Source organism: Anolis carolinensis, chromosome 5 (genome assembly GCF_035594765.1).
Source record: "Anolis carolinensis isolate JA03-04 chromosome 5, rAnoCar3.1.pri, whole genome shotgun sequence".
NCBI lineage: Eukaryota > Metazoa > Chordata > Lepidosauria > Squamata > Dactyloidae > Anolis > Anolis carolinensis.
In genome coordinates this window covers 113116362-113140258 of record NC_085845.1, presented here as the reverse complement: position 1 = coordinate 113140258, position 23897 = coordinate 113116362, and the positions used below count along the sequence as shown (strand labels likewise).

The 23897-nt window shown below is 43.2% G+C and overlaps 1 protein-coding gene across 1 annotated transcript in view; it reads right to left on the bottom strand.

Moving 5' to 3' along the window:
* Window positions 1–10735: 10735 nt before the first annotated feature.
* Window positions 10736–23897, bottom strand: part of LOC100566030 (ADP-ribosyl cyclase/cyclic ADP-ribose hydrolase 1) — a 43277-nt gene continuing 30115 nt past the window's right edge. Inside the window, exons 5-8 of the mRNA XM_062982180.1 lie at window positions 22349–22425; window positions 15469–15561; window positions 13805–13891; window positions 10736–11885 (exon numbers count right to left, since the gene is read on the bottom strand). Coding sequence (XP_062838250.1) covers window positions 11822–11885; window positions 13805–13891; window positions 15469–15561; window positions 22349–22425 — 321 coding nt within the window. The 3' untranslated portion in view covers window positions 10736–11821. The remainder of the gene's footprint in view (window positions 11886–13804; window positions 13892–15468; window positions 15562–22348; window positions 22426–23897) is intronic.

Sequence of the window (23897 nt, the reverse complement as noted above, 5' to 3'; positions counted from 1 at the left end):
ACAACAGCGAGACTTCTTCCCAAGCTGAACAACTTCTTTTTACTGTTCTTAATGCTGGATTTGTAGTAACCATACACATCCTAAGAAAGCTTCTGTCATCATCCCTTCAGCTTAGCAAAACATTACAAAGAGTAGATGTGGACATTTTTGGTAGCCTGCAATATGTTGACAGTCTCTTAGAAAAAGCCAGGGAGATGCGCACAGATTCTGTGAAGGAATTTCAGGAGCTCTTTGACACAGCAAGATCAGTGGTGGAGTCTATGGGTGGAGAAGTGAGGATTCCTCGCATCTGTTCAAGGCAGATCTGTCAAAGCAACATTCAGGCAACTTCACTAACACCAATGTAATATTAAATGTGTACATCCCATTTCTGGATATTTTCTGCAGTCAGCTTCAAGAAAGGTTTACAAGGCACAGGGAACTTGCAGGTTCAGGAACTGCAAGTGTTCCTCCCTATCAATTGTGGGCATTTAAAACCCAACTTGAACAAGTGTACAAAACTTTACAATGCATTCCTTCAAGATTCTGTCACACTGATGGAAGAATATGACATGTGGTGTAGAAAATGGGAAAAGATTGCACCTGCAGAAAAACCATCAAATGCACTGGAAGCATATCTTGTTTGTGATGGACAGTTTTTTCCGAATGTCAAGAAACTTCTTCAGATTTCTGCAACATTGCCAGTGTCAACAGCTACAAATGAAAGGTCGTTTTCAACCCTTAAACGTTTGAAAACATACACAAGAAGCATAATGAAGCAAGAAAGACTAACTGGACTTGCACTCTTGAGTGTCCACCAAAGTTTATCAATAGAGCCTGATTTCTGTCAAAGTGTATTGACACAGTTTTCAAGTGTTTCTAACAAACGTTGTGGTATTCTTTTGTAACTATAAATTATCAATTAGCAATCATTTTCAGTTATTTTAAGACTTGAAACTTTAACTAAAATAGAAATTTGATTTAATGAAGTTTATATAAAATATACTTGAAACCATATAAAGTATTTTATGTTATGTGTCAGGACCCAGGCAGCAGAGCACCAATAACCATGCACAGAGGCCAGAATCTATCTAATATCTTTATTAAAGAAATACGTAAAGTTAATAAAAGCAAGCGTATGAATTAGTCCAGGAGTAGACCTTTCAGGAAAGGTCAAAATTAGTCCAAAGAAGCAATGTCCAATATGAAATATTAAGGTCCAAAGTTGTAATCCAATAACCGAAACACTCACTTTGCCAGGCAAAGTGAGGGGAGATGACAAGGTCTTTTAGTCCATGAACTTGAACGAGGCTAGGAAGTAACTTGATTCTTGGAAAAACAAGGCTTGGATACAAGGCAGCAAGGAACGAGGAGCAAGGACAAGATCCGTGGTATTTACTTGGCAAAATCCGGGAAACAAGGCAAGGCTGGGTCTTGGAAAGCAAGGCAAAATCCGTGGAGGAACAAGGCTGGAAAACGAAGGCTTGAATCAGGAACAAAGGCTTGGAAGCGGAGTAGCTGTCCACACACACTACTCCAGTTGCTGACGAAATTGACTCCGCAAGATCCCTCCGGGAGCAAGGAACCTAAATAGGCCTTGTTTTCCCCACCAGAGAACACTTCTCTGGGGAACCAGAAACGAAAGTCAATCTCTGTGTCCAGATGTATGACTCCCTAAAATTTCTCATGGGAACAGGCTTTAATCATCTGAATGCTTTGCTGCTATTCTCAAACTCCTGCGATTAGCCTGTTGCACTCCCTTCTGCTGGAGAATGTAATTACGGCGCGAAAAAGGGGGAGAAAAAGGGGGAGAACTCGACTCCGGGCTTGTTTGGGAGATTTCTGGAAGACAAGCCTCCTGCAGGTGCAGAGGCTCAATTTCTGGCTGAAATGGTTCCCTTTCTGGCTGAAATGGAGGAAAACCCAAGTTCTCCTCTTCGTCAGTCACAACAGCACTAGGAATGGGACTACATGACCCATGAGTCATCACACTATCCCCCTCCTCAAGCCCCCTCTCAAACTGGGACTCTCTCCCCGAGGCGCGAGGCCGCGGTTTGGCGGGATAGGTCTGATGGAAGCGGCGGGTTAGATCAGGAGCATGAACCGTGGAAGCGTCTTCCCAAGAGCGCTCTTCGGGGCCAAAACCCACACAGTCAATGAGATATTGTAGGCGGCGGCGGTGAAAGCGAGAATCCAAAATGTCCTGAACCTCGAACTCTTCTTCTCCGTCCACCAGAACAGGGGCGGGGGCCGGCCGGTCTGCATCAGGGCGCACACCATCCGCCGGAAGGAGCAGGGAGCGATGGAACACTGGATGAATGCGCATAGAGCGCGGAAGTTGGAGTTTGAAAGTCACGGGGTTAAGTTGCGCCACCACTGGATAGGGACCAATGAAACGGGCATCTAGCTTCCGGCAGGGACGGTGGGAGGGCAAAAAGCGAGTGGACAGAAGAACCCGGTCTCCTACCTTGATTTCGGGGCCCGGCTGGCGATGCTTGTCAGCGTGGCGTTTATAGTCCTCCTTGGCTTGGTCCAGTTGCTGGAGCAAAAGTTGCTGCGCTGCTGTGAGTTCCTGCAGCCAGTCCTCTGCTGCGGGAACTTCTGAGGTTTCAATGACAGGAGGAAAGAAACGTGGATGGAAGCCATAGTTTGCAAAGAACGGGGTTTCCTTAATTGAAGCCTGGACCCCATTATTGTAGGCAAACTCCGACAGTGGTAACAGGGAAGCCCAATTGTCCTGTTGGTAGTTTACATAACAGCGAAGGTACTGTTCCAAAGTGGCATTGGTGCGCTCAGTTTGCCCATCTGTTTGAGGATGATGAGCCGAAGATAAACGAGAGTCTATGCCCAATAGTTTTTGTAGTGCCTTCCAGAAGCGAGAGGTGAATTGGGACCCACAGTCAGTGACCAAACTCTTGGGCAATCCATGCAATCTGAAAACATGTTGGAGAAATAGATCTGCAGTCTCTTTGGCCGTGGGAAGGCCTTCGCAGGGAATAAAATGGGCTAACTTGGTGAAAAGGTCCACCACCACTAGGATCGTGGTGAATCCACAGGAAGGTGGTAGATCAGTTATAAAATCCGCAGAGATTATTTCCCATGGGCGAGATGGGGTAGGAAGGGGATGCAGAAGCCCTGAGGGCTTTTCCCTTTTTGTCTTGGAGCGCTGGCATACTGGGCAGGTGTTGATATATTTTTCTACATCCTTGCGGATCTTGGGCCACCAGAAATCTCTTAGGATCAAATGCATAGTTTTGAATAGCCCGAAATGCCCTGCTGGCTTGCAGTCATGACACAAACGAAGTGCCTTTTCCCTACCCGGTCCTGGGGGGATGTAAACATGATTTCTATAGCAAAGCAGCCCATCCTTAAGCGAAAAGGGAAAATGTAGTCCTTGGCGAAGTTGGTCCTGCGCCCAGGCATCTGCTTGCTGACTAGCCCTGATTTCTTGAGCACAAAGGGGCCCTGGAGTAGAGGGAGTTGATTCAATGGGAGTGGATTTGGTGTTCCCCACTGTGAGCGTGGCAAAGTTCCCGGGTTGTAGCAGCTGGGACTCAAAGGTCTCCTTGCGTCCTGCAGCGTATTCCGGTTTCCGTGACAGAGCATCTGCTTGCTTGGTCTGGGCTGGGGTTACATAATGAATTTGGAAGTTAAAACGTTCAAAGAATAAAGCCCAGCGTTGTTGTCTCTGATTTAGCTTGCGGGCAGTTCTTAGATGCTCTAGATTCCGATGATCAGTATGGACTTCAATGGGAAATTTGGCCCCTTCTAACCAATGTCTCCAAGTTTCAAAGGCTGCCTTTATGGCCAATAGTTCCTTTTCCCAAATGGTGTAGTTTCTCTCTGGTGCGGTCAATTGACGGGAATAAAAGGCACAAGGATGAAGATGATCTCCCACCGGTTGTAGGAGTACAGCCCCAATTGCTACATCGGAGGCGTCCGCCTGCACAACAAAAGGGGTTTCAGGATCTGGGTGCTGAAGGATTGGCTGGGACGTGAATAATTTCTTTAGTTGCTGGAACCCTTTCTCTGCTTGATCTGTCCAGCGGAAGGGCTGTTTCCCACGGATGCAGCTGGTGATTGGGTCAGACCAGCGGGCAAAATCTGGAATGAACTTGCGGTAATAGTTCGCGAACCCCAAGAATCGTTGCACCTCTTTTTTGTTGGTTGGCGCCCGCCATTCCAATACTGCTGAAACTTTTGCCGGGTCCATGGAGAGCCCTAGTGGCGAGACGCGGTACCCCAGGAAATCTACCTCCTGTAGATCAAAAGCACATTTTTCCAGCTTGGCATAAAGTCCATGATCCCGCAATCGTTGTAACACCATTCTGACGTGGTTCTCATGTTCTGATTGTGATCTAGAAAACACCAAAAAATCGTCCAGGTAGATGATCAAGAACCGATCTAGATAATCCTGAAAGATGTCATTGACAAAATGCTGGAACGTTGCGGGAGCTCCACATAATCCATAATTCATAACTCGGGACTCGAATAATCCGAATTTAGTCTGGAAGGCGGTCTTCCACTCGTCCCCTTCTCTGCTGCGAACTAGATTATACGCTCCCCGAAGATCCAGCTTGGTGTAGACCTTGGCTCCTCGAAGTCGGTCTAGTAGGTCCGAGATTAAGGGCAGGGGATAGCTGTTCCGCTTAGTGATATTGTTCAATGCTCTATAGTCCACCACCAGTCGTAATTCCCCTGACTTCTTTTTCACAAACATCACTGGGGAAGCGGCTGGGGATTGAGAGGGTCTGATGAATCCCTTGCGAAGGTTTGACTCTATGAACTCCCTGAGAGCTTCTTGCTCCGGTTCAGTCAGGGAGTAGAGATGTCCTCGCGGGATCGGGGCCCCCTCCACCAAGTCAATGGCACAGTCATAAGGTCTATGTGGGGGTAATCTCTCGGCCTCTTTTTCATTGAATACATCCCAATATTCTGAGTACTTCTTGGGCAAGGTGATAATGGGTTCAGTGTCTGTGGTATGGCAGATCTTAGCTACAAGGCAATGGTTTTGGCAATATTTTGAAGCAAACTGCAGTTCTCTGTTGGACCAGGAGATGCTTGGGTCGTGAAGTGTCAGCCATGGAATACCCAAAATCACAGGGAAATGGGGAACCTCGGTAACAAAGAAGGAAATCTCTTCCATATGTTCCCTTATCCACATTCTGGTGGGTTCCGACCACTGACTTACAGGACCCGTCTTGAGGGGGCGGCCATCGATGGCTTGCACCACACGGGCATTCTTGAAATCATGATATTGTAATACCAGAGAGTCGGCATACTCTCTATCAATGAAATTGTTGGTGGCTCCGGAGTCTATCATGGCATGGATCATGACGGGTCCTTTTTTTGCTGACCACAAGGTGACCACTAGAAGGAACAGGACCCCGGTTGGCGGCTCTTGAGTGGGTTTTTTGACCGGGTTGGCGAGCCTCTCTACGCCCGGTCGCTGGCTTCCCCCGCCGGCTGTGCGCCAGCCGCCTCAGACGTCTTCGTCTCCGTGGAGGACGCCGCCGCCAGACGGGCGGCGGGCTTCCCTTTGGCTGGGCATTCTCTGGCGAAGTGGCCCCCGTTTCCGCAGTACCAACAGAGATTTAGGCGTTGGCGGCGTGCCTTCTCGGCGGCATCTAATCTGGGACGCACATTGCCCAACTGCATCGGCACCTCCTCGCTCCCTCTGGGGTATGGGGCTGGTGGCGGGGGTCTCCATACTGGGAGCGGCTGGACGCCGGTGGGAGCGGGAGGTTTCACCCCAGCTCTACCGCTCTGGCCTCGGACCCATTGTTTTCTGTTGGCAAGCATGACTTCAGCTCGTAAACATTGATCAATGAGTGCTTCAAGAGAGTGGGGAGGATCCACCTTGGAGATTTCTTCCAGCATCTCAATGTTGAGGCCCTCCCGAAATTGTCCTCTAAGGGCTACATCGTTCCATCCAGTGTTGTGGGCCAGCACTCGGAACTCGGCTATGTACTGGGACAAGGGTCTGTCTCCTTGGGAGAGGCGCCGGAGTTTGTGGCCGGCTGCCTCCAAATTGTCCTCGATTCCCCAGGTCTCCTTAAGGTGGTCCAAGAAGTGTTGCGCTGACCTTAGATGTGGGGAGGCTTGGTCGAACAGTGCCGTCGCCCAGTTGGCCGCTGGCCCGTCTAGGAGACTGTAAACCCACGCCACCTTGATGTCTTCTTGGGGAAACTCGGCAGCACGGGCCTCTAGATAAGCCTGGCATTGACGACGGAAAACATGAACCTTAGAAGCTTCTCCAGAAAACTTGGTTGGCAACGCCATGGCCGGGAGACGGATTCCGCGTTCCTTCAAACCCTTTATTTCCCCATCCTGCGCATTGAGCTTATCACGGATCCGGTCCACCTCATCCTTGTCGATGGTGTAGCTGATCGGTTGGCCTCCCGGCCCGGCTCCGGTAGACATTCTGGCCTAGGTTAATTGGTGCTTAGGGTGGCGGAGTCAAACTGTCAGGACCCAGGCAGCAGAGCACCAATAACCATGCACAGAGGCCAGAATCTATCTAATATCTTTATTAAAGAAATATGTAAAGTTAATAAAAGCAAGCGTATGAATTAGTCCAGGAGTAGACCTTTCAGGAAAGGTCAAAATTAGTCCAAAGAAGCAATGTCCAATATGAAATATTAAGGTCCAAAGTTGTAATCCAATAACCGAAACACTCACTTTGCCAGGCAAAGTGAGGGGAGATGACAAGGTCTTTTAGTCCATGAACTTGAACGAGGCTAGGAAGTAACTTGATTCTTGGAAAAACAAGGCTTGGATACAAGGCAGCAAGGAACGAGGAGCAAGGACAAGATCCGTGGTATTTACTTGGCAAAATCCGGGAAACAAGGCAAGGCTGGGTCTTGGAAAGCAAGGCAAAATCCGTGGAGGAACAAGGCTGGAAAACGAAGGCTTGAATCAGGAACAAAGGCTTGGAAGCGGAGTAGCTGTCCACACACACTACTCCAGTTGCTGACGAAATTGACTCCGCAAGATCCCTCCGGGAGCAAGGAACCTAAATAGGCCTTGTTTTCCCCACCAGAGAACACTTCTCTGGGGAACCAGAAACGAAAGTCAATCTCTGTGTCCAGATGTATGACTCCCTAAAATTTCTCATGGGAACAGGCTTTAATCATCTGAATGCTTTGCTGCTATTCTCAAACTCCTGCGATTAGCCTGTTGCACTCCCTTCTGCTGGAGAATGTAATTACGGCGCGAAAAAGGGGGAGAAAAAGGGGGAGAACTCGACTCCGGGCTTGTTTGGGAGATTTCTGGAAGACAAGCCTCCTGCAGGTGCAGAGGCTCAATTTCTGGCTGAAATGGTTCCCTTTCTGGCTGAAATGGAGGAAAACCCAAGTTCTCCTCTTCGTCAGTCACAACAGCACTAGGAATGGGACTACATGACCCATGAGTCATCACATTATGGCATGATGAAACATGCCTGTTACCCTTTGTAGTCTTTTACCTAGGTCATTGCTATCTTAAATGCTGGTTATAAGTTTTAATCCTGGTTTTATCAGTTTTATCTGCTACCCATATTGTGTGTTTTAATCAGTTTTGGCTTTTTTTGGCCGTACTAACTTTGCATACCTTATATCTTATACCTTTTACAGAGCAATAAGGGTCTTTGGACTGCAATTAAAATGTTGTTGTTGTGTTATCGAACTGCTCTTCATTATTTGCTAAAAAAAAGTTTCAACCCCCCCCCCCCATTTTTTTTCTGGCTACGGCCCTGGCTGGGCTATAACATGTGAGAAAGAGAAGGCAGTACAAGAATGCTTCCATTTTCATCAGTCAGATACTGTATGCCTATGTGGTTTATTGCTTCAGGGAGACCAAATCTCATAAAGTCCTGGTCGTCTATAGACATTTCCAGATATTTTAGCATGACTCTGAAAGGTGGTTTATGTAAAGATCACAGCAATTTACTCTCCTTTCTAAGATGTGTGGCTTAAACAGTGCAGTGGTACAGCTCCGAGATCAGCCCACGAACTTGTCCTGCCTATCTTAGTGAAATTTATAAAAACTTTCACAAGCTCATTGGAAGCTATCACTCTCAAAGTAGATCAAGGAAAGAAGCAAGATGAATGTTTCATGACTTCATAACATTCATTGGGTTTTAGTGCCAGCTGACTTCATAAGCTTCCAAAAGTAATATTTCTACTGGCATGGGGGAGTGCCAATAACCACTTGTGCATTATTAGAGTGCAGTCATTGGAATTAATGGCCCACATTTGCCTTAAAATATGCCATTTTCTTGATGAAATGAAAACCCCAAAGTTTTCTGGCAGTTTTCAGTGTTTATACAATGACAATTCTCTTTAGCGGAAGTGAATTAGCATGATGCGAACGGTATTCAATTTGCTTGGCAGCTTCCTCCTAGAGTGCTGAAACCACTGCAGTATGCAATGTACACCTGCAGTGACATAATCACTGTTTGGGTCAAAACAACATTTTAAAGAGAAATAAAAATAATGCTAAAGGTCTGAATACCTTTAAGCAGTGGTTCCCAACCTGTGATCCATGGACCACCAGTGGTCCCCAAGAACTAAAATACAGTCTGTGGCCTCACCATTACTACATCGTTTCAACAAGCGCAACTGAGCCTCGTGAAGCCCTCTTATAGTGCCGAGGCAACAGGAATGTCAGGAGGAGAGAGGATGATTACCCATGAAAGGCATGACAACAAGCCTCCTGACTGCTGCTTCTCCTCCTCCTCCCTCCCCCTGAGCAGAGCTGTTCCATGTGGCACCTGGAATTGGAGGCCCCTTGGTGTCTTCATTTTTAGGCCTGTTCCTGGGGTTATTTGGGGTGCTGATTCAGAAAATTGCAATTGGATAGACCACATCACCTCTAGATTATTAAACATGATTTTCTGTGGGCAAGCACATGACGGCTACTGGATGCCATATGTTCTGTATTGGATACTAGAGCTGATGTGGTCTAGCCAGTGCAAATTTCTGCAATTTATCCAATGCATCCCAAATAACCAAAAGGAATCTAAAGTTGACCAAAAACTGATTTGTAACCCTTTTGGTACTAATGTTGGAGAGTGGTCCCTGGTCAAGTGGTCCCTGGTCAAAAAAAGGTTGGGAACCATTGCCTTAAAGGTACCAGATCCTATCTGTTCTTGGAAGCTAAGCAAGTTCAGTCTTGGGTAGTACTTGAACAGGAGACCAATAAATACCAGGTGCTGGATGTTGTATTTCACAAAAGAACTGACAAAATCACCTATTAACTATTCCGTGCCGAAGAAAACACTATGAAACTTTTGGGCTCACCATAACTTTAGGCATTTCAAAGACATATATATACACAATATTTAAAAATTATTCCTCACTTTTTCTATCTGGAAATAATGATAGACAATCCATGGGAAAAAACATAGAACTATTATCTGAAGGAATCTATATAGGTATATCATAAAAAAAGAAGAATGACCAAACCAAAACATAAATATTAGCCTTTTCTGTTTCTGCAATTGCTGCTGTCCCTTCTTTGTGACTTGGATTACATTTATATGGGCCAAATAATCCAGACAGGTGAAATTGGTCTTCTTGCCCCCAATGTAGGACAAGGCCAATAAATGCTATGAATCAATTAAAGTTGGAAAATTCCCCAGAGCTTCTTCGCACTTTAAGGATGTGTAAACAGTTGGTCCGATTCTGAATTCAGATAAGAGGGGATGAATTTTTTGAGGTATTTTTTTTAAAAAAAACTGAACTCTTTCTGGTCCCAAACATTTCAGATAAAGGATAGTCAACCTGTATGAAGAATTGACTTTGACAGCATGGAGAATAACAGGTTCTTTTACACTGCCATATATTCCAGATAATCAAGAAACCTGAGAATTAGTGCAATGAGGGCAGGTTAAATTCAATGAAAATCATGCTGAAACATCAGCAGAAATAAGAAGCATCATTCAACAAAGGCCCCTTCTACCCAGCTGTATAAAAGCCAGATTATCTGCTTTGAACTGGATTATATGGCTGTGTGTAAACTCAAATAATCCAGTTCAGAGCAGTTATTTGTGGATTATTTGCTTTGATAATCTGGATTATATGGCAGTCAAACATGTCAATAAAAATTGTAGATAATTTCACAGGTGAGTTTTGTTCCCGATCAATTATATTTTGATATATAAACATCTATCATTTGCTTAGTGTAGCTGGTTTATGAATATGACTAATCCAATACATATTTTATCTGCCTACAAATCCCAGTGGTAGTAAACAAATTCATTTACATTTCATTCTGATTCTCAGGGGCCTTTAAACACCAGCAGTAGCTTTTGAAAAAGTTGGGAAAAGTTAAAGATGCAGGGATAATATCCTAAAATCCTTTCCCATCTACTGATGAATGCTGTACATAAAGACTACTAGGCTCCTTCCACACAGCTGTATAAAATCCACATTAAACTGGATTATATAGCAGTGTGGACTCAGATAACCCAGTTCAAAGTAGATATAGTGGATTATCTGCCTTGATATTCTGGGTTATATGGCTGTGTGGAAAGTTCCTAAGGCCCATCTACACTGCCATATAAAATCACATTATCTGCTTTGAACTGGATTATATGGCAGTATAGACTCATATAATCCAGTACAAAGCAGATAATGTGGATTATCTGTTTTGATAATTTGAATTATAAAACAGTGTAGATCCAACCTAAGAGATCATTGATTTAAACATTTGTTTGATTCACCACCTTTGGCCAGTATTTCTCATTAATGAAAGAAAGTCATCACCTCAAAACACTGGTCCAAAAACAAGATTTAATTGTTTCTGAAAAATAGGAACATATGTGATGTGAACTCTTTTTATTAAGACCGGGGTATTCCACCAATGTAGTTCTATTAAAATTTATATTAAAATATTTTAAACAAAGTACAAAAGAAAACAAATATAAAAAATATGAAAATGACCTATTCATTATTTGTATTATGAGGGGTGAGTTGTTATACCTACAAAGATGTTTTACCAGAAATATACATATAACAACTGATATCCTAAACTAAGCCATGTGATGCAGGATTTCAATGGAGGCAGAGGATATGATTGTAGTTTGGTTTTCTGCAAGCGGGTTGCCATTTTGATTGCAGATTTCAGGATGCAGTTGCACTGTAGAAGTAATACAGTTTGACACCATTCAAACTGCTCTGTCTCAATGCTATGGAATCCAGGAAGTTTCCCAAAGCTTTCATCCCTATCTGCCCTTAGCTCTTACTAAACATGACTTAGATCTAATGGGGAAGATGGGAGATTTAAGATATAAGCAGGGGAAAGGTCCTGTATACTATGTGCTAAATCTAATGTAACAGCATCATGTTGAATAGATCTACTGACCAGACAATTTGATTTGTTCAGTTGGGTTGGGAAGCAGACATGGGTTTAAAATACAAAGATCTGCCAGCATTTAGTTTAGTTCCAATCAGATACACATGTATGAGTAGGTGGGAACTATGTTTCTGATTGAACTGTGGTTACGTGAAACTGTGGATATTACAGAATATCATGAAATTGCCTCACTTCTGGTCCCAGCATATGAAGGATATAGAGATTCCTAACACACACACACACACACACACAGAGAGAGAGAGGCCGTTTTCCACATAGCTGAATAAAATCCCACATGATCTGCTTTGAACTGGTATATAGGGCGGTATGGACTCAGATAACCCAGTTCAAAGCAGGTATTGTGGGATTTTCTGCCTTGATAATCTGGGTTATATGGCTGTGTGGAAGGGCTCATACATACACACACACAGACACACACACACACACAACATTCCATATTATACAAAGCTGAACAATGACATAAACAGCACAGAGAACCATGGTATCAAGAACAAGCTTTGCAGGCGATGTGCTCAGGATTTCTGGTACACTGAAGCAACTGAACGGGCCTGTTGTAAGACAAAAGACATGGAATCAAATCCATTTATATACTGGCTGTTTTAGTAAAGCAAAGAATAAAAAACTACAAGTTACTCTAGCAGGGAGGGGAAGGCATTTCAAATCATTAGTCTGCTGTTTGTCCGCATAATATCAGGACTCATTTTGTGCATACTTGTCAGGGAACAGGTCAATTGAACACATTCACTGATGCAAGGTTTTCTTATTCTTTTTCCACTTGCGACCACTTTTTGCCTGAGAACTTTTTACGTGACCCCAGGTATATATGTATATAAATCAAACATTTTCTAATAATCAGTATTTTCAAAGCTTGCTAAAGAGGCACGTTTTCCTTTTGTAGAGTACAATTGTAGGATTTTCTGCAGAGTACACTGTAAACACTGCACATTAGTGGTAACAGATTTGTCGAAATGGGTGGTGTTCAGAATCCTTTTACACTGGATCTACATTGCCATATTATCAAGTTTCAGAATGATGATTAATTGCATTGAACTGAATTATATGGCAGTGCAGATTCATACGTATAATCCGATTCAATGCAGTTAATTTGCATTCTGAAACAGGATTACAATAATATACTTTATTTATATTCTGCTTTATCTCCCTGAGGGGACTCGGGGTGGATTACAGAACACATATAGAGCAAACATTCAATGCTGTTATACAATTAACAAGGACAGAAAATACACAGACAGAGGTGAAGGCATTCCCCATCTTATTTCTGACATCTTGGAGACTGTGCTCGACTCCGGCCAAAGGTGTGGGGGGTGGGGGTGCTGTCACTTCATCTTCCCTGCTGAGGAGCTTTTTCATCCTCCTGATCAACGTCCTTAAGGATGCCTTAATTACCTCTCCACTAAAAGCGGTACCTATTTATCTACCTACATTTCTGCTTTTGATCTGCTAGGTGGGCAGGGAGCTGGGTCTAATGGTGGGTGCTCACTGTGACCCAGGCTCGAACTGCAGCCCTTTCGATCAGCAGGATTTTTCTGCAGCTAGCGGTTTAGCCTGCTGGGCTAAGCCTGGCCCATTATATGACAGTGTAGATCTGGCTTTACTATTGCCAATTTTTTCATGACCCCAACGTTGAGCTAAAGGGACTCCACTTGGGATCGGGACCCACAGTTTGAGGATCTGTGCACTGATGCTTACAGATCATAAGTGAAGTGAACAGTTTTGATCATTTTGATAACTCGGGTTCATTTCCAAACTATTGGAGGTTGGATAACAGACATACATTTATTTTCATGTATTCACACCATTCATACATAAAGAGTGAAGATTGTGTTTAACTTAAATTTAATAACAAAGGCCTGTGAGGAAAGCTTCCGCTCCAATGTTATAATTATTTTAATGTATTTTCTCTCTGCTGTATTCAAATAACATAATAAAAATGTGCCATACACAGTTCTTCCACAAATTTCATTATTAGCTTTAATACTGATTTCATCTAGTCATATTTGACAACATAGGAATGTCAAAGCAATATGTGAGGGAACAAATCTAGGGCCAACTTTAGGTTAAGAACTCCAAATTCCTATAAAACGGACTTATATTTTTTTGGACAAAGTTTTTATAACCCTCAATTTTTCAGGCCTGTGTAATAAAGTGAATATATAGGACAATTGCTCCAACATGGAATTATATAATATACTTCCACCATGCACTATTTATTTTATGTGTTCTTTTGTCTTATCAGGACTAGGAAAGGAGAATAGGATCCCCTGAAGAAACCAACCATCCAGAACTAATCTGCTGTATTGTTTCATCGGTACCCTTCACACACACTTCTTTTAAAGTAGATCCCTGTCCTGAACATTACATGGAAATTACTAATACTTGAAAATATTTAGTTTCCCCATTTTTTAAAAATCAGATCACTGGAACACAAAAGGATATAGAAAACTACCTGTAATTATCTTCACAGAAGACTCTTATTTTCTGCTTTTTTAGGATCTCTTTTAGGATTGTGATGGAACGGCCCTCGCAAAATTCACTGGAAAGAAAAATAATCAGATTTCCATGTGCTTTTTCAAATGATCATTGACAGTGTAATAGTCATGGTTGGCTGTGTACTGCACATTAAAGTCACACATTACAGAAAGATTACCTCTGAGATGTTGTCGAGAGAACAACAGTCATCTTACGCATAATATAAGAACAGATAGTGTCATTTGTTTTTGTTTGTTTTGCATAAGGAGAGACATTTATGTAGGTTAACATATCTTTGTATGGTCTACATAAATTACTATTGGGCTTGGAAGAAAAACTACTAATGCTGCTACTTTTCCACGTGTTTCTCAAAACCTATTTATGTGGTGCAGAGACCTCTGCTGACATAAAACAGAAATTTCAACCAAAGAAACACAAAGAATTATGGATAAATCGACAATACTTATACAATTGCCATACCCTCCCAAATTGAAATAAGATTGGCAGCCTTTTATTGACTTTTTAAAAGAACAGATGAAAATAAAAACATTGCCCTTTTTATACTAGTAAGAGCAAATCAGTACGACAGAGATGCAGGAACAACAAGAAAAGAAAAAGGGGAACAACCTGCACATGTATTTATTTTGCGTGTTTTGTCTCTTAAGAAACATATTTTTGCATGTTCCCAGGTCAAAAAATCCTGTGAACAGAAAAGACAAGACCATCCACATGCAGAATTATAGCTGGTTGACACCATTTTACCTGCCACGGCTTCATTCCATGAAATCCTAGGATATGCTGTTTGTTGTGGTGTCACAGCTCTCTGTCAGAGAAGGATCAATATCTCACAAAACTACAAATCCCAGGATTCCGTAGCATTGAGCCATCAAAGTCAATGTGGTGTCGAACTGCTGATAAAGCAGTCAGCTGCAACAAATCACTCTGACCAAGAGGTCATGAGTTCGAGGCCAGCTCGGAGCTGCGTTTGTCTCTGTCTTTGTTCTATGTTAAGGCATTGAATGTTTGCCTTATATGTGTGATGTGATCCGCCCTGAGTCCCCTTCAGGGTGAGAAGGGCGGAATATAAATACTGTAAATAAATAAATAAATAAATAAATAAATAAATAAATGGGCACTGTGGATACCGTCCCTGAAACTGTGGGTATATCTAGATGACAGCTTTGAACTGCTTTCATACTTATGTTCTCTTTCCAGGTGACTCTCCAATTATATTGCTGTAGGGTGGAGATATGAAGCACAGCAATTTATACCAAATTACAAATCCCAGGATTCTTTAGGAAAACCTATCTCTGTTCAGTGATATGATACTGATATTCATTTTTTGGGCTCAGTATGCCTTCAGCCAAAAAGTAAAGAACTTGGCTAAAAAAAAGTATTATAGGATTATGCCTAACTTCAGAAGCATGCATTCATTGATGTGATGCCAAGGGAGTGCTCTTTTGCCCATTTTGTGTGGGAATTGCATATCAAAGAACTATATAAATGATTAATAATAATGCCAATTTAACAAAAACATCCCAACCTGTGAAGAATGTGGAGTTCATTTCGGAACAACCAGATCTATGAAGAACATGTTGATTTGGTTATATATTAATTTTATTCTGTATTGTGAAATCATACCTTTGTGGTCCATCAATATTGTGCATTAACCAAACATACATCCCTGAAATCTTATCCGAATTTAAGTTCCTAACTTCAACACTGCCAAAAATGCTGAAAAAGTAGAAACAGAAAAGGGTTATCAAACATTTTTTCTAGCAAATATTACACACACATATCTATAACACATAAAATTGTTAAGCAATTTTAAGCCTGTTGACACTAGACACCAATCGTTTCAGAGAAGAGACTCTTTAAGAAGGAATGTCTCCATCCTCCAGAAAGGAGTGCTAGATAAGAAGAGCAACTATGATGGGAACCAGTAGAAACAACATTCATTAGCAAGTGGACAATGGTATTCAAATCAAAATCCATAATCAACTCATGCACAGTTATACCCACTAATTTTAAAGCAACAACAAAATTATATATTGGGAAAATTTTCAGAGGAGTTATTATTGGTTTGACTAGGAATCGTTTTGGTTCATTCTTTTATTTATTTATTTATTTATTTATTACCTCTGTGGTTTGACAATATTTTGTAACTTATTTTTCCACTATTTTAAAGGATTGTAACAAACTATCAGCTATCATCGAAGCAAAGCGAGTACATTACGCCTCTTTGATAGCGTCCGCCAGCTCACGCCCGGCAAAATTGTTCAAAATAATTAGATCTTTAACTACGGTTCCTAACAACCCAAAAAGTGATGATCAGGCCCCTACAGCCGAGGCTTTTCAAAGCTATTTTGCTGACAAGATCTCACTACTACACCGGGACCTCCCCGCCACAATTGATACAGTGAGAGAACTTGAGACTCCGTGGCCACTTGCTGGGCCCACCCTCGACTGGTTCTGGACGCAAAGGCTGTCGATAGGCTCATAGCTGCAGCTAGACTGAGCACTTGCTCCCTCGATCCGTGTCCCTCTTGGTTGGTTAAATCCTGCTTGGAGGGATTACGTGACCCTCTGTTGAAGATAATAAACAGCTCACTTGAGCAAGGAGTCTTTCCAGAGGGTTTAAAAGAGGCAGTGGTCTCTCCCGTGCTGAAGAAACCAGATTTAGATCATTCAGTTCCCTCCAGCTATCGCCCAGTTTCGAACCTCTCATTCCTGGGCAAGGTGAGAGGGCAGTAGGGGAGCAGTTGCAACAGTTCCTAGACGACACAGCTGGATTAGATCCCTTCCAATCCGGCTTTCATGTGGGGCATGGGACAGGGACTGTGCTGGTCTCCATCACGGATCATCTTCGATGCCAGCTTGATCAAGGCGGGTCAGTGCTGCTCGTGTTATTGGACCTCACTGCAGCATTTGACACAGTCAATTATAATCTTTTGACCCACCGCCTTGCCGTTGTTGGAGTCAGGGGGACAGCTTTAAATTGGCTGGCCTCCTTTCTTCACAACCGTGGACAGTGAGTGGAGAGGGGAGGCCTGGTCTCTGAAAGGTCCCCTCTACTTTTTGGGGTTCCTCAAGGTGGCATTCTCTCCCTTCTGTTGTTTAACATCTATATGCGACCACTTGCTCAGCTGGTTCGAGGTTTCAGGCTCAAGTGCTACCAGTATGCTGATGACACTCAGCTTATGTTGAAGATGGAAGGCCGACTGAACTCTGTACCTTGACAACTTTCATCAATGCCTCGAGGCTGTTACTGGATGGCTTCGTGCCAGCAGGTTGAGGGTGAATCCAGCAAAGACTGAGATTCTATGGCTGGGTCGACCAGGCAGTGGGGATATCCAGTTGCCTACCCTGGATGGCGAGGCGCTATGTCCGTCATCATGTGTGATGACTCATGGGCCATGTAGTCCCGTTCCTAGTACTGTTGTGACAGATGAAGAGGAAAACTTGGGTTTCCCACCGTTTCTGCCAAATTTGGAGCCCTTGCAGCTGCAAGATGTTTGCCCACAAGAAGTCAGCCAAACAAGCCTTGAGCAGAAATTTCCCCCATTTTCTCGCCGCCTTTATTATAATCAAGATAGAAGCGCTCGGGAGGCGACTCGCAGGAGCGCCAGGATTGCTGCCAGACAATTAGATGATTAAGTCTGTTTCCCTTGGGAAAGTTTAAGGAGTCCTGCATCTGGACACAGAATAGGTTTCGTTTCTTGTTCCCCAGAGAAAGTGTTCTTTGGCGGGAAAACAAGATCCTATATAGGTGTTTGGCCACAAGGATTCCTTGCGGAGTCAATTCGTCAGCTCGTGGAGTGAGATCGTGTGTAGACTTCGTATCCAGTTCCCAGCTCCTGAATCAAGTTCCCAGCCCTGCCTTGTTCCACGGATTTCTATGGACTCAGTTCTTGTTCCATGATTGCCGTGTTTCAAGTTGGACCTAGCCAAGTCTCAAGTCTTGCCTTGCGTTTTAAACCACGGACCCTGCTCCTCGGATTCCAGCCTTGTTTTCCTTCCCTTCGGATTTACCTTAAGCCTCAAAGACTATGGACAGTTCCCCACACTATTGCTTGACAAATAGTGTGTGTTTCGGTGAAGTGGATTATAACTTTGGACTTTAATATCATATATTGGACATTGTTTTCCTGGACTATATTTGACCTTTCCTGAAAGGTCTACTTCTGAACTATATTCTACACTTGTTTTTATTGACTTTATATATTTCCTTAATAAAGATATTAGATAGATTCTGGCCTCTGCGTATGGTTATTGGTGCTCTGCAGCCTGGGTCCTGACATCATTGGTAAAAAGTCTGGGAGTCCTTTTGGACCCTCTGCTGATGATGGAAGCCCAGGTCTCTGCCATTAGTAGAACCGCCTTCTTTCACCTGCGGCAGGTTAGACGGCTGGCCCCCTATCTGTCAAGGGATGGCCTAGCTACGGTGATCCAGGCCACGGTCATCTCAAGACTGGACTACTGTAACACCCTCTATAATGGCCTTCCTTTGTCAGTGATCCGGAAGCTCAAGTTGGTACAAAATGCAGCTGATCGACTTCTTGCAGGAGTCCCGATGAGATGTCATATAACACCAATCTTACTGCAGCTGCACTGGTTACCAATTGAGCACTGGATCACTTTCAAAGTGATGGTGCTTACCTTTAAGGCCTTACATGGTCTAGGGCCAATGTACCTGAGGGACCGCCTCACCCCCTACCAACCCCAGAGATCTCTCCATTCTGAGGACCAAGATCTATTGGAAGTTCCCAGTTTTAAGACCTTGCGTCTAACAGCAACTAGACGTAGAGCTTTTACAACAGTGGAGCCATCACTCTGGAACACTCTGCCACCTGAAGTTCGTGCCTTGCGGGACTTATCAGTCTTTCGCAGGGCATGTAAGACACACCTGTTTTGGCAGGCTTTTGATTTCCGTTATTGCTGTTTTTAAATTGCTTAGATTTTAGCTTGTTTTTGTAAGCCACTCCGAGCCCTGGGGGAGTGTTTTTAAGATGTTTTTAAAGATGTTTTAAAGATGTTTTTAAATTGTTAGATTTTACCCTGTTCTTGTAAGTTTGAATAATAAATAAATAAATAAATAAAACTGGTAAGTAATACTCATTTTCCATTACACTTAACTTACATCCTCTAAGTGGGCACCAGTAATTGAGGGTGCATCCAGACAGCCCCTTAAAAGCATGATCTCCCGTATTTTAATGTGGGGCATCCAAACGACACCCCATGTAAAAGAAAATGCATATGGTACAAAACAGGGAAACCCTGCTTTGTGCCAAATTAATTTGATATTGGACAGACCCAGGTCTTCCTGAAAGACCCAGGTAAATTCCAGTATGGCCGCTGTCTGGGCTGTGCCCTCAGAAGATTGTGGGACTTCTAAGAGGATCATCCACACAGCTGTCTTGCATTTTCCAGGTGGACTATCCTGGAAAACGTGAGAGGGCTCTAGCCTCCTCCGCAAACCCCCTTAAAATTGCTCCTGCCCCCCCCCTTCTCCTGGCACTCATTTGTATGCGCCAGGAGAGCTCCGGCAGCAGTTTAATGGTGGCCAGATAAGTTATTTTACTCCCCTCCTGCATTTTAAGGGATTTTGAGGTGGGGTGAGAGTGTCTCCCTGTCCTCCTGGAAGGTTCTGGGAGGGCATATGGACACACACACACACCCCTAGAAATGCACATGCTTTTTGGGGCGTGTACAGACTTCAACTTGTGTGCAATCATGTTTTTAAAACACAATTGCTCATGGATTAAAGGGCTATATGGAACTGCCCAGAAAGAATTCATTAATTTTCAAGTAAAAATTGGGAATGTCACAGAGTTTGGTTCCATAAGATTTGAATTTCTGGAAGTTAGTACTTTGTTAACAGAGGGCTCATTCAAGATAAGTAAAAGAAACTAACCTGGAAAGCTGGTATAAAAAATCTCAAATCATAGTGGGAACTGATAGAAAATATTCTGGGATAAACAAGACATACACGAAACTCCAATTGGAATGAATGAGAATCAAATCTAGTGCTTTCTGGTATTTTAAATCAGTCTGAATATGTCCTTAATCAAGATTAAGGACCTCATCACACTTAACTTTTTTTTAGCATCCTAGGATGGTAAAGGGACAGTTCAGCAATGGATAGGTCGCTGGACTTCCTATTGGAGCCCTGCCCCCAACCAGAATGGAAACGTCATAGGATGCTTCCCTCCTAACACACTTGCCACTTTGGCAACACTTCCCTCATTTGTTTGAAGTCCCTGCCATTTCGACACAGAGGCTGGCAAAACAGCACAGGGTGGAGGTCGTCCGTGTAATGAGGTCATGAGATTGACCTCAATTGGAACCCAATTTTTAAGAGATAAAATACAACCTCCAGCTTATTGGCACTTTTGCCATATTGTGTTACATCTTTTTTGGAAATTTCTTCACTGTGAGTCCTTGTGTGTCTTCCTGATATTTTAGAATCATAGAATCATAGAATAGTAGAGTTGGAAGAGACCTCATGGGCCATCCAGTACAACCCCCTGCTAAGAAGCAGGAAATCGCATTCAAAGCACCCCCGACAGATGGCCATCCAGCCTCTGCTTTAAAGCCTCCAAAGAAGGAGCCTCCACCATGGCCCGGGGGATAGAGTTCCACTGTCGAACAGCTCTCACAGTGAGGAAGTTCTTCCTGATGTTCAGGTGGAATCTCCTTTCCTGTAGTTTGAAGCCATTGTTCCGTGTCCTAGTCTGCAGGGCAGCAGAAAACAAGCTTGCTCCCTCCTCCCTATGACTTCCCTTCACGTATTTGTACATGGCTATCATGTCTCCTCTCAGCCTTCTCTTCTGCAGGCTAAACATACCCAGCTCTTTAAGGCTCCTCATAGGGCTTGTTCTCCAGACCCTTAATCATTTTAGTCACCCTCCTCTGGACGCTTTCCAGCTTGTCAACATCTCCCTTCAACTGCGGTGCCCAAAATTGGACACAGTATTCCAGGTGTGGTCTGACCAAGGCAGAATAGAGGGGGAGCATGACTTCCCTGAATCTAGACGCTATTCCCCTATTGATGCAGGCCAGAATCCCATTGGCTTTTTTAGCTGCCGCATCACATTGTAGGCTCATGTTTAACTTGTTGTCCACGAGGACTCCAAGGTCTTTTTCACACACACTGCTGTCAAGCCAGGCGTCCCCCATTCTGTATCTCTGATTTCCATTTTTTCTGCCGAAGTGAAGTATCTTGCATTTGTCCCTGTTGAACTTCATTTTGTTAGTTTCGGCCCATCTCTCTAGTCTGTCAAGATCGTTTTGAATTCTGCTCCTGTCTTCTGGAGTGTTAGCTATCCCTCCCAGTTTTGTGTCATCTGCAAACTTGATGATCGTGCCTTCTAACCCTTCGTCTAAGTCGTTAATAAAGATGATGAACAGAACCGGGCCCAGGACAGAGCCCTGCGGCACTCCACTTGTCACTTCTTTCCATGATGAAGACGACGCATTGGTGAGCACCCTTTGGGTTCGTTCGCTTAGCCAATTACAGATCCACCTAACCGTAGTTTTGTCTAGCCCACATTTTACTAGTTTGTTTGCCAGAAGGTCGTGGGGGACTTTGTCGAAGGCCTTACTGAAATCCAGGTACGCTACATCCACAGCATTCCCTGTATTGACCCAACTTGTAACTCTATCGAAAAAAAGAGATCAGATTAGTCTGGCATGACTTGTTTTTGGTAAATCCGTGTTGACTATTAGCAATGACCGCATTTGTTTCTAAATGTTCACAGACCACTTCTTTAATGATCTTTTCCAGAATCTTGCCTGGTATCGATGTGAGGCTGACCGGACGGTAATTGTTTGGGTCGTTCTTTTTTACCTTCTTGAAGATAGGGACCACATTTGCCCTCCTCCAATCTTCTGGGACTTCTCTCGTTCTCCAAGAACTCTCGAAGATAATTGCCAGTGGTTCTGAAATAACTTCCGCTAGCTCCTTCAATACTCTTGGATGTAGCTGATCTGGCCCTGGGGACTTGAATTCGTTTAGAGTGGCTAGGTGTTCCTGGACAACTTGTTTCCCTATTTGGGGTTGGATTTCCCCCAATTCTTTGTCCATTCCATGTTGCTGAGGTTGAAGATGGCTTTCTTTTTTTGAGAAGACTGAGGCAAAGAAGGCATTAAGCAGTTCTGCCTTTTCCCTATCCCCTGTCGCCATCACCCCATCTTCTCCTTGCAGTGGCCCTATCGCCTCCTTTTTCTTCCTTTTTCTACCAACGTAAGCAAAAAAGCCTTTTTTGTTGTTTTTTATGTCCCTGGTAAGCCTGAGCTCATTTTGCACTTTAGAATAAGAATACAAACGCTAAACTACAAAAAGGTGTGCCTCTTAATTATACAAATAAACAGTGAAGGTGGATGTATATTCTCATTCATTCATGCAATGAATTTTCTTACAGAATGTTAAGCAGGTGAGCATTTGGATTTGCTAGCACACCTACTTGTCATTTATTCACAAATGACCAGGCAGATAAATATTACAAAAGGAAGAATATACCTGTCATTTCTAAATGCACCAGCTTCTATTGACCCATTGAGCATTACTTGGACTGTCCCACAAGCTGCTTCAGCAAACTGAAACGAGTAACATCACAATCCTTGGATAAGCATAAAGCAATAATTATGTATTTGAAGCATTAAAACATATGTACAGATTATTTAGAAGTCAAATATAATTAATATGTTCTTGAGGTGTCCCAGGCCTATGAACCCAGCCAAATATACAAGTAGGTAGACATTTATTTATTTGCTACATTTATATGCCGCCCTTCTCACCCCGAAGGGGACTCAGAGCGGCTTACAAATTAAATTTACATACAATATTATATTATTAGCATAGTACAATACTGGTAATAAATTACTATACTGTACTGTACAAATATATTGTAATATAATTAGTAATATAATTAGTAATATTACATGTAAAATATATATAATTAATATTATTATATTGTATTATTAGTATTATATTATTATTATGTTCATAACATAATAATTTAAGGACAGCGCTAAAAGCTACACTTTTCTTCTTTTTCTAAAGTAGTTCCAATGTCTGTCATTATTCTAAGTAAAGGAAAAAGGAAGACCTTGATCTCCACTCTTGTCCCAATCCAGCCCATATTTTATTTACTGAACCACATTGGCACTATTTTTACAGCAAACATTGCATGCATGGTGTGGCTCCAGAATCATAACACAGTGATGGCAAGGGATTCAAACCATCATATCCCATACCATGCAAAGGTCCTAGTTCATATTTTCATGAATCTATGTATTGTTTTTACTTTTTCTAAATTCAGTTATTTGTCTCAAGTACAATAGAATCATGGAAGCAATGGGATTTACATGTACACTTACTCCTTATTCATGGCCAATTGATCATGATGGTTATGGGTCAGAGAAAGTCCCCACATGGGCTTCCCCACCACCACTGTAGAAACAGAAAGGGTTGGTGCCACTGGGCACTTAGCCTAGATGTCCTCCCATGACCACCCCCCACCCTAATTGGGAGATGGCACCTACTTTTTCACCATCACTTGCCCTGACATCAGCCAGAGTGATGAGGCATTGAGGCAGAGAAGAAAATCCTTCCTCTCCCCCTCCCCCTTCCCAGCACTCCCCATCACTTTGGTTGGTGTTAGGGAAAGTGACAGTGGGTCTTTGGACCATAGTAAAATGTTGTTGTTGTTGTTGTTGTTGTTGTAAGTGACAGTGGAAAGGTAGGCGCCAAATCATGGCTGGAGACCACTGCAAAAGGAGGGAAAGGGCACTGCTATCCCATGTCCCATTGCCCATGAGTCCAGGGAATGTGCAATGGCTATGGGACAGCTGTGGCCAGTTACGGTTAGGAACTTACCCAACTGTCCCCACTGCTTCTAAGTCGAGGAAAAAACCTCAATCCAAATCATGCTGACCTAAGTAATCAGCATAAATAGGGCCATTTCTTCATTAACTGACCCAGTGGGTCTAGTGCAATGAGATTATCAACTGGATTAAGGACTCTATTGGAGCCTCCGGTGGCCTAGGGGATAAAAGCCTAGTGACTT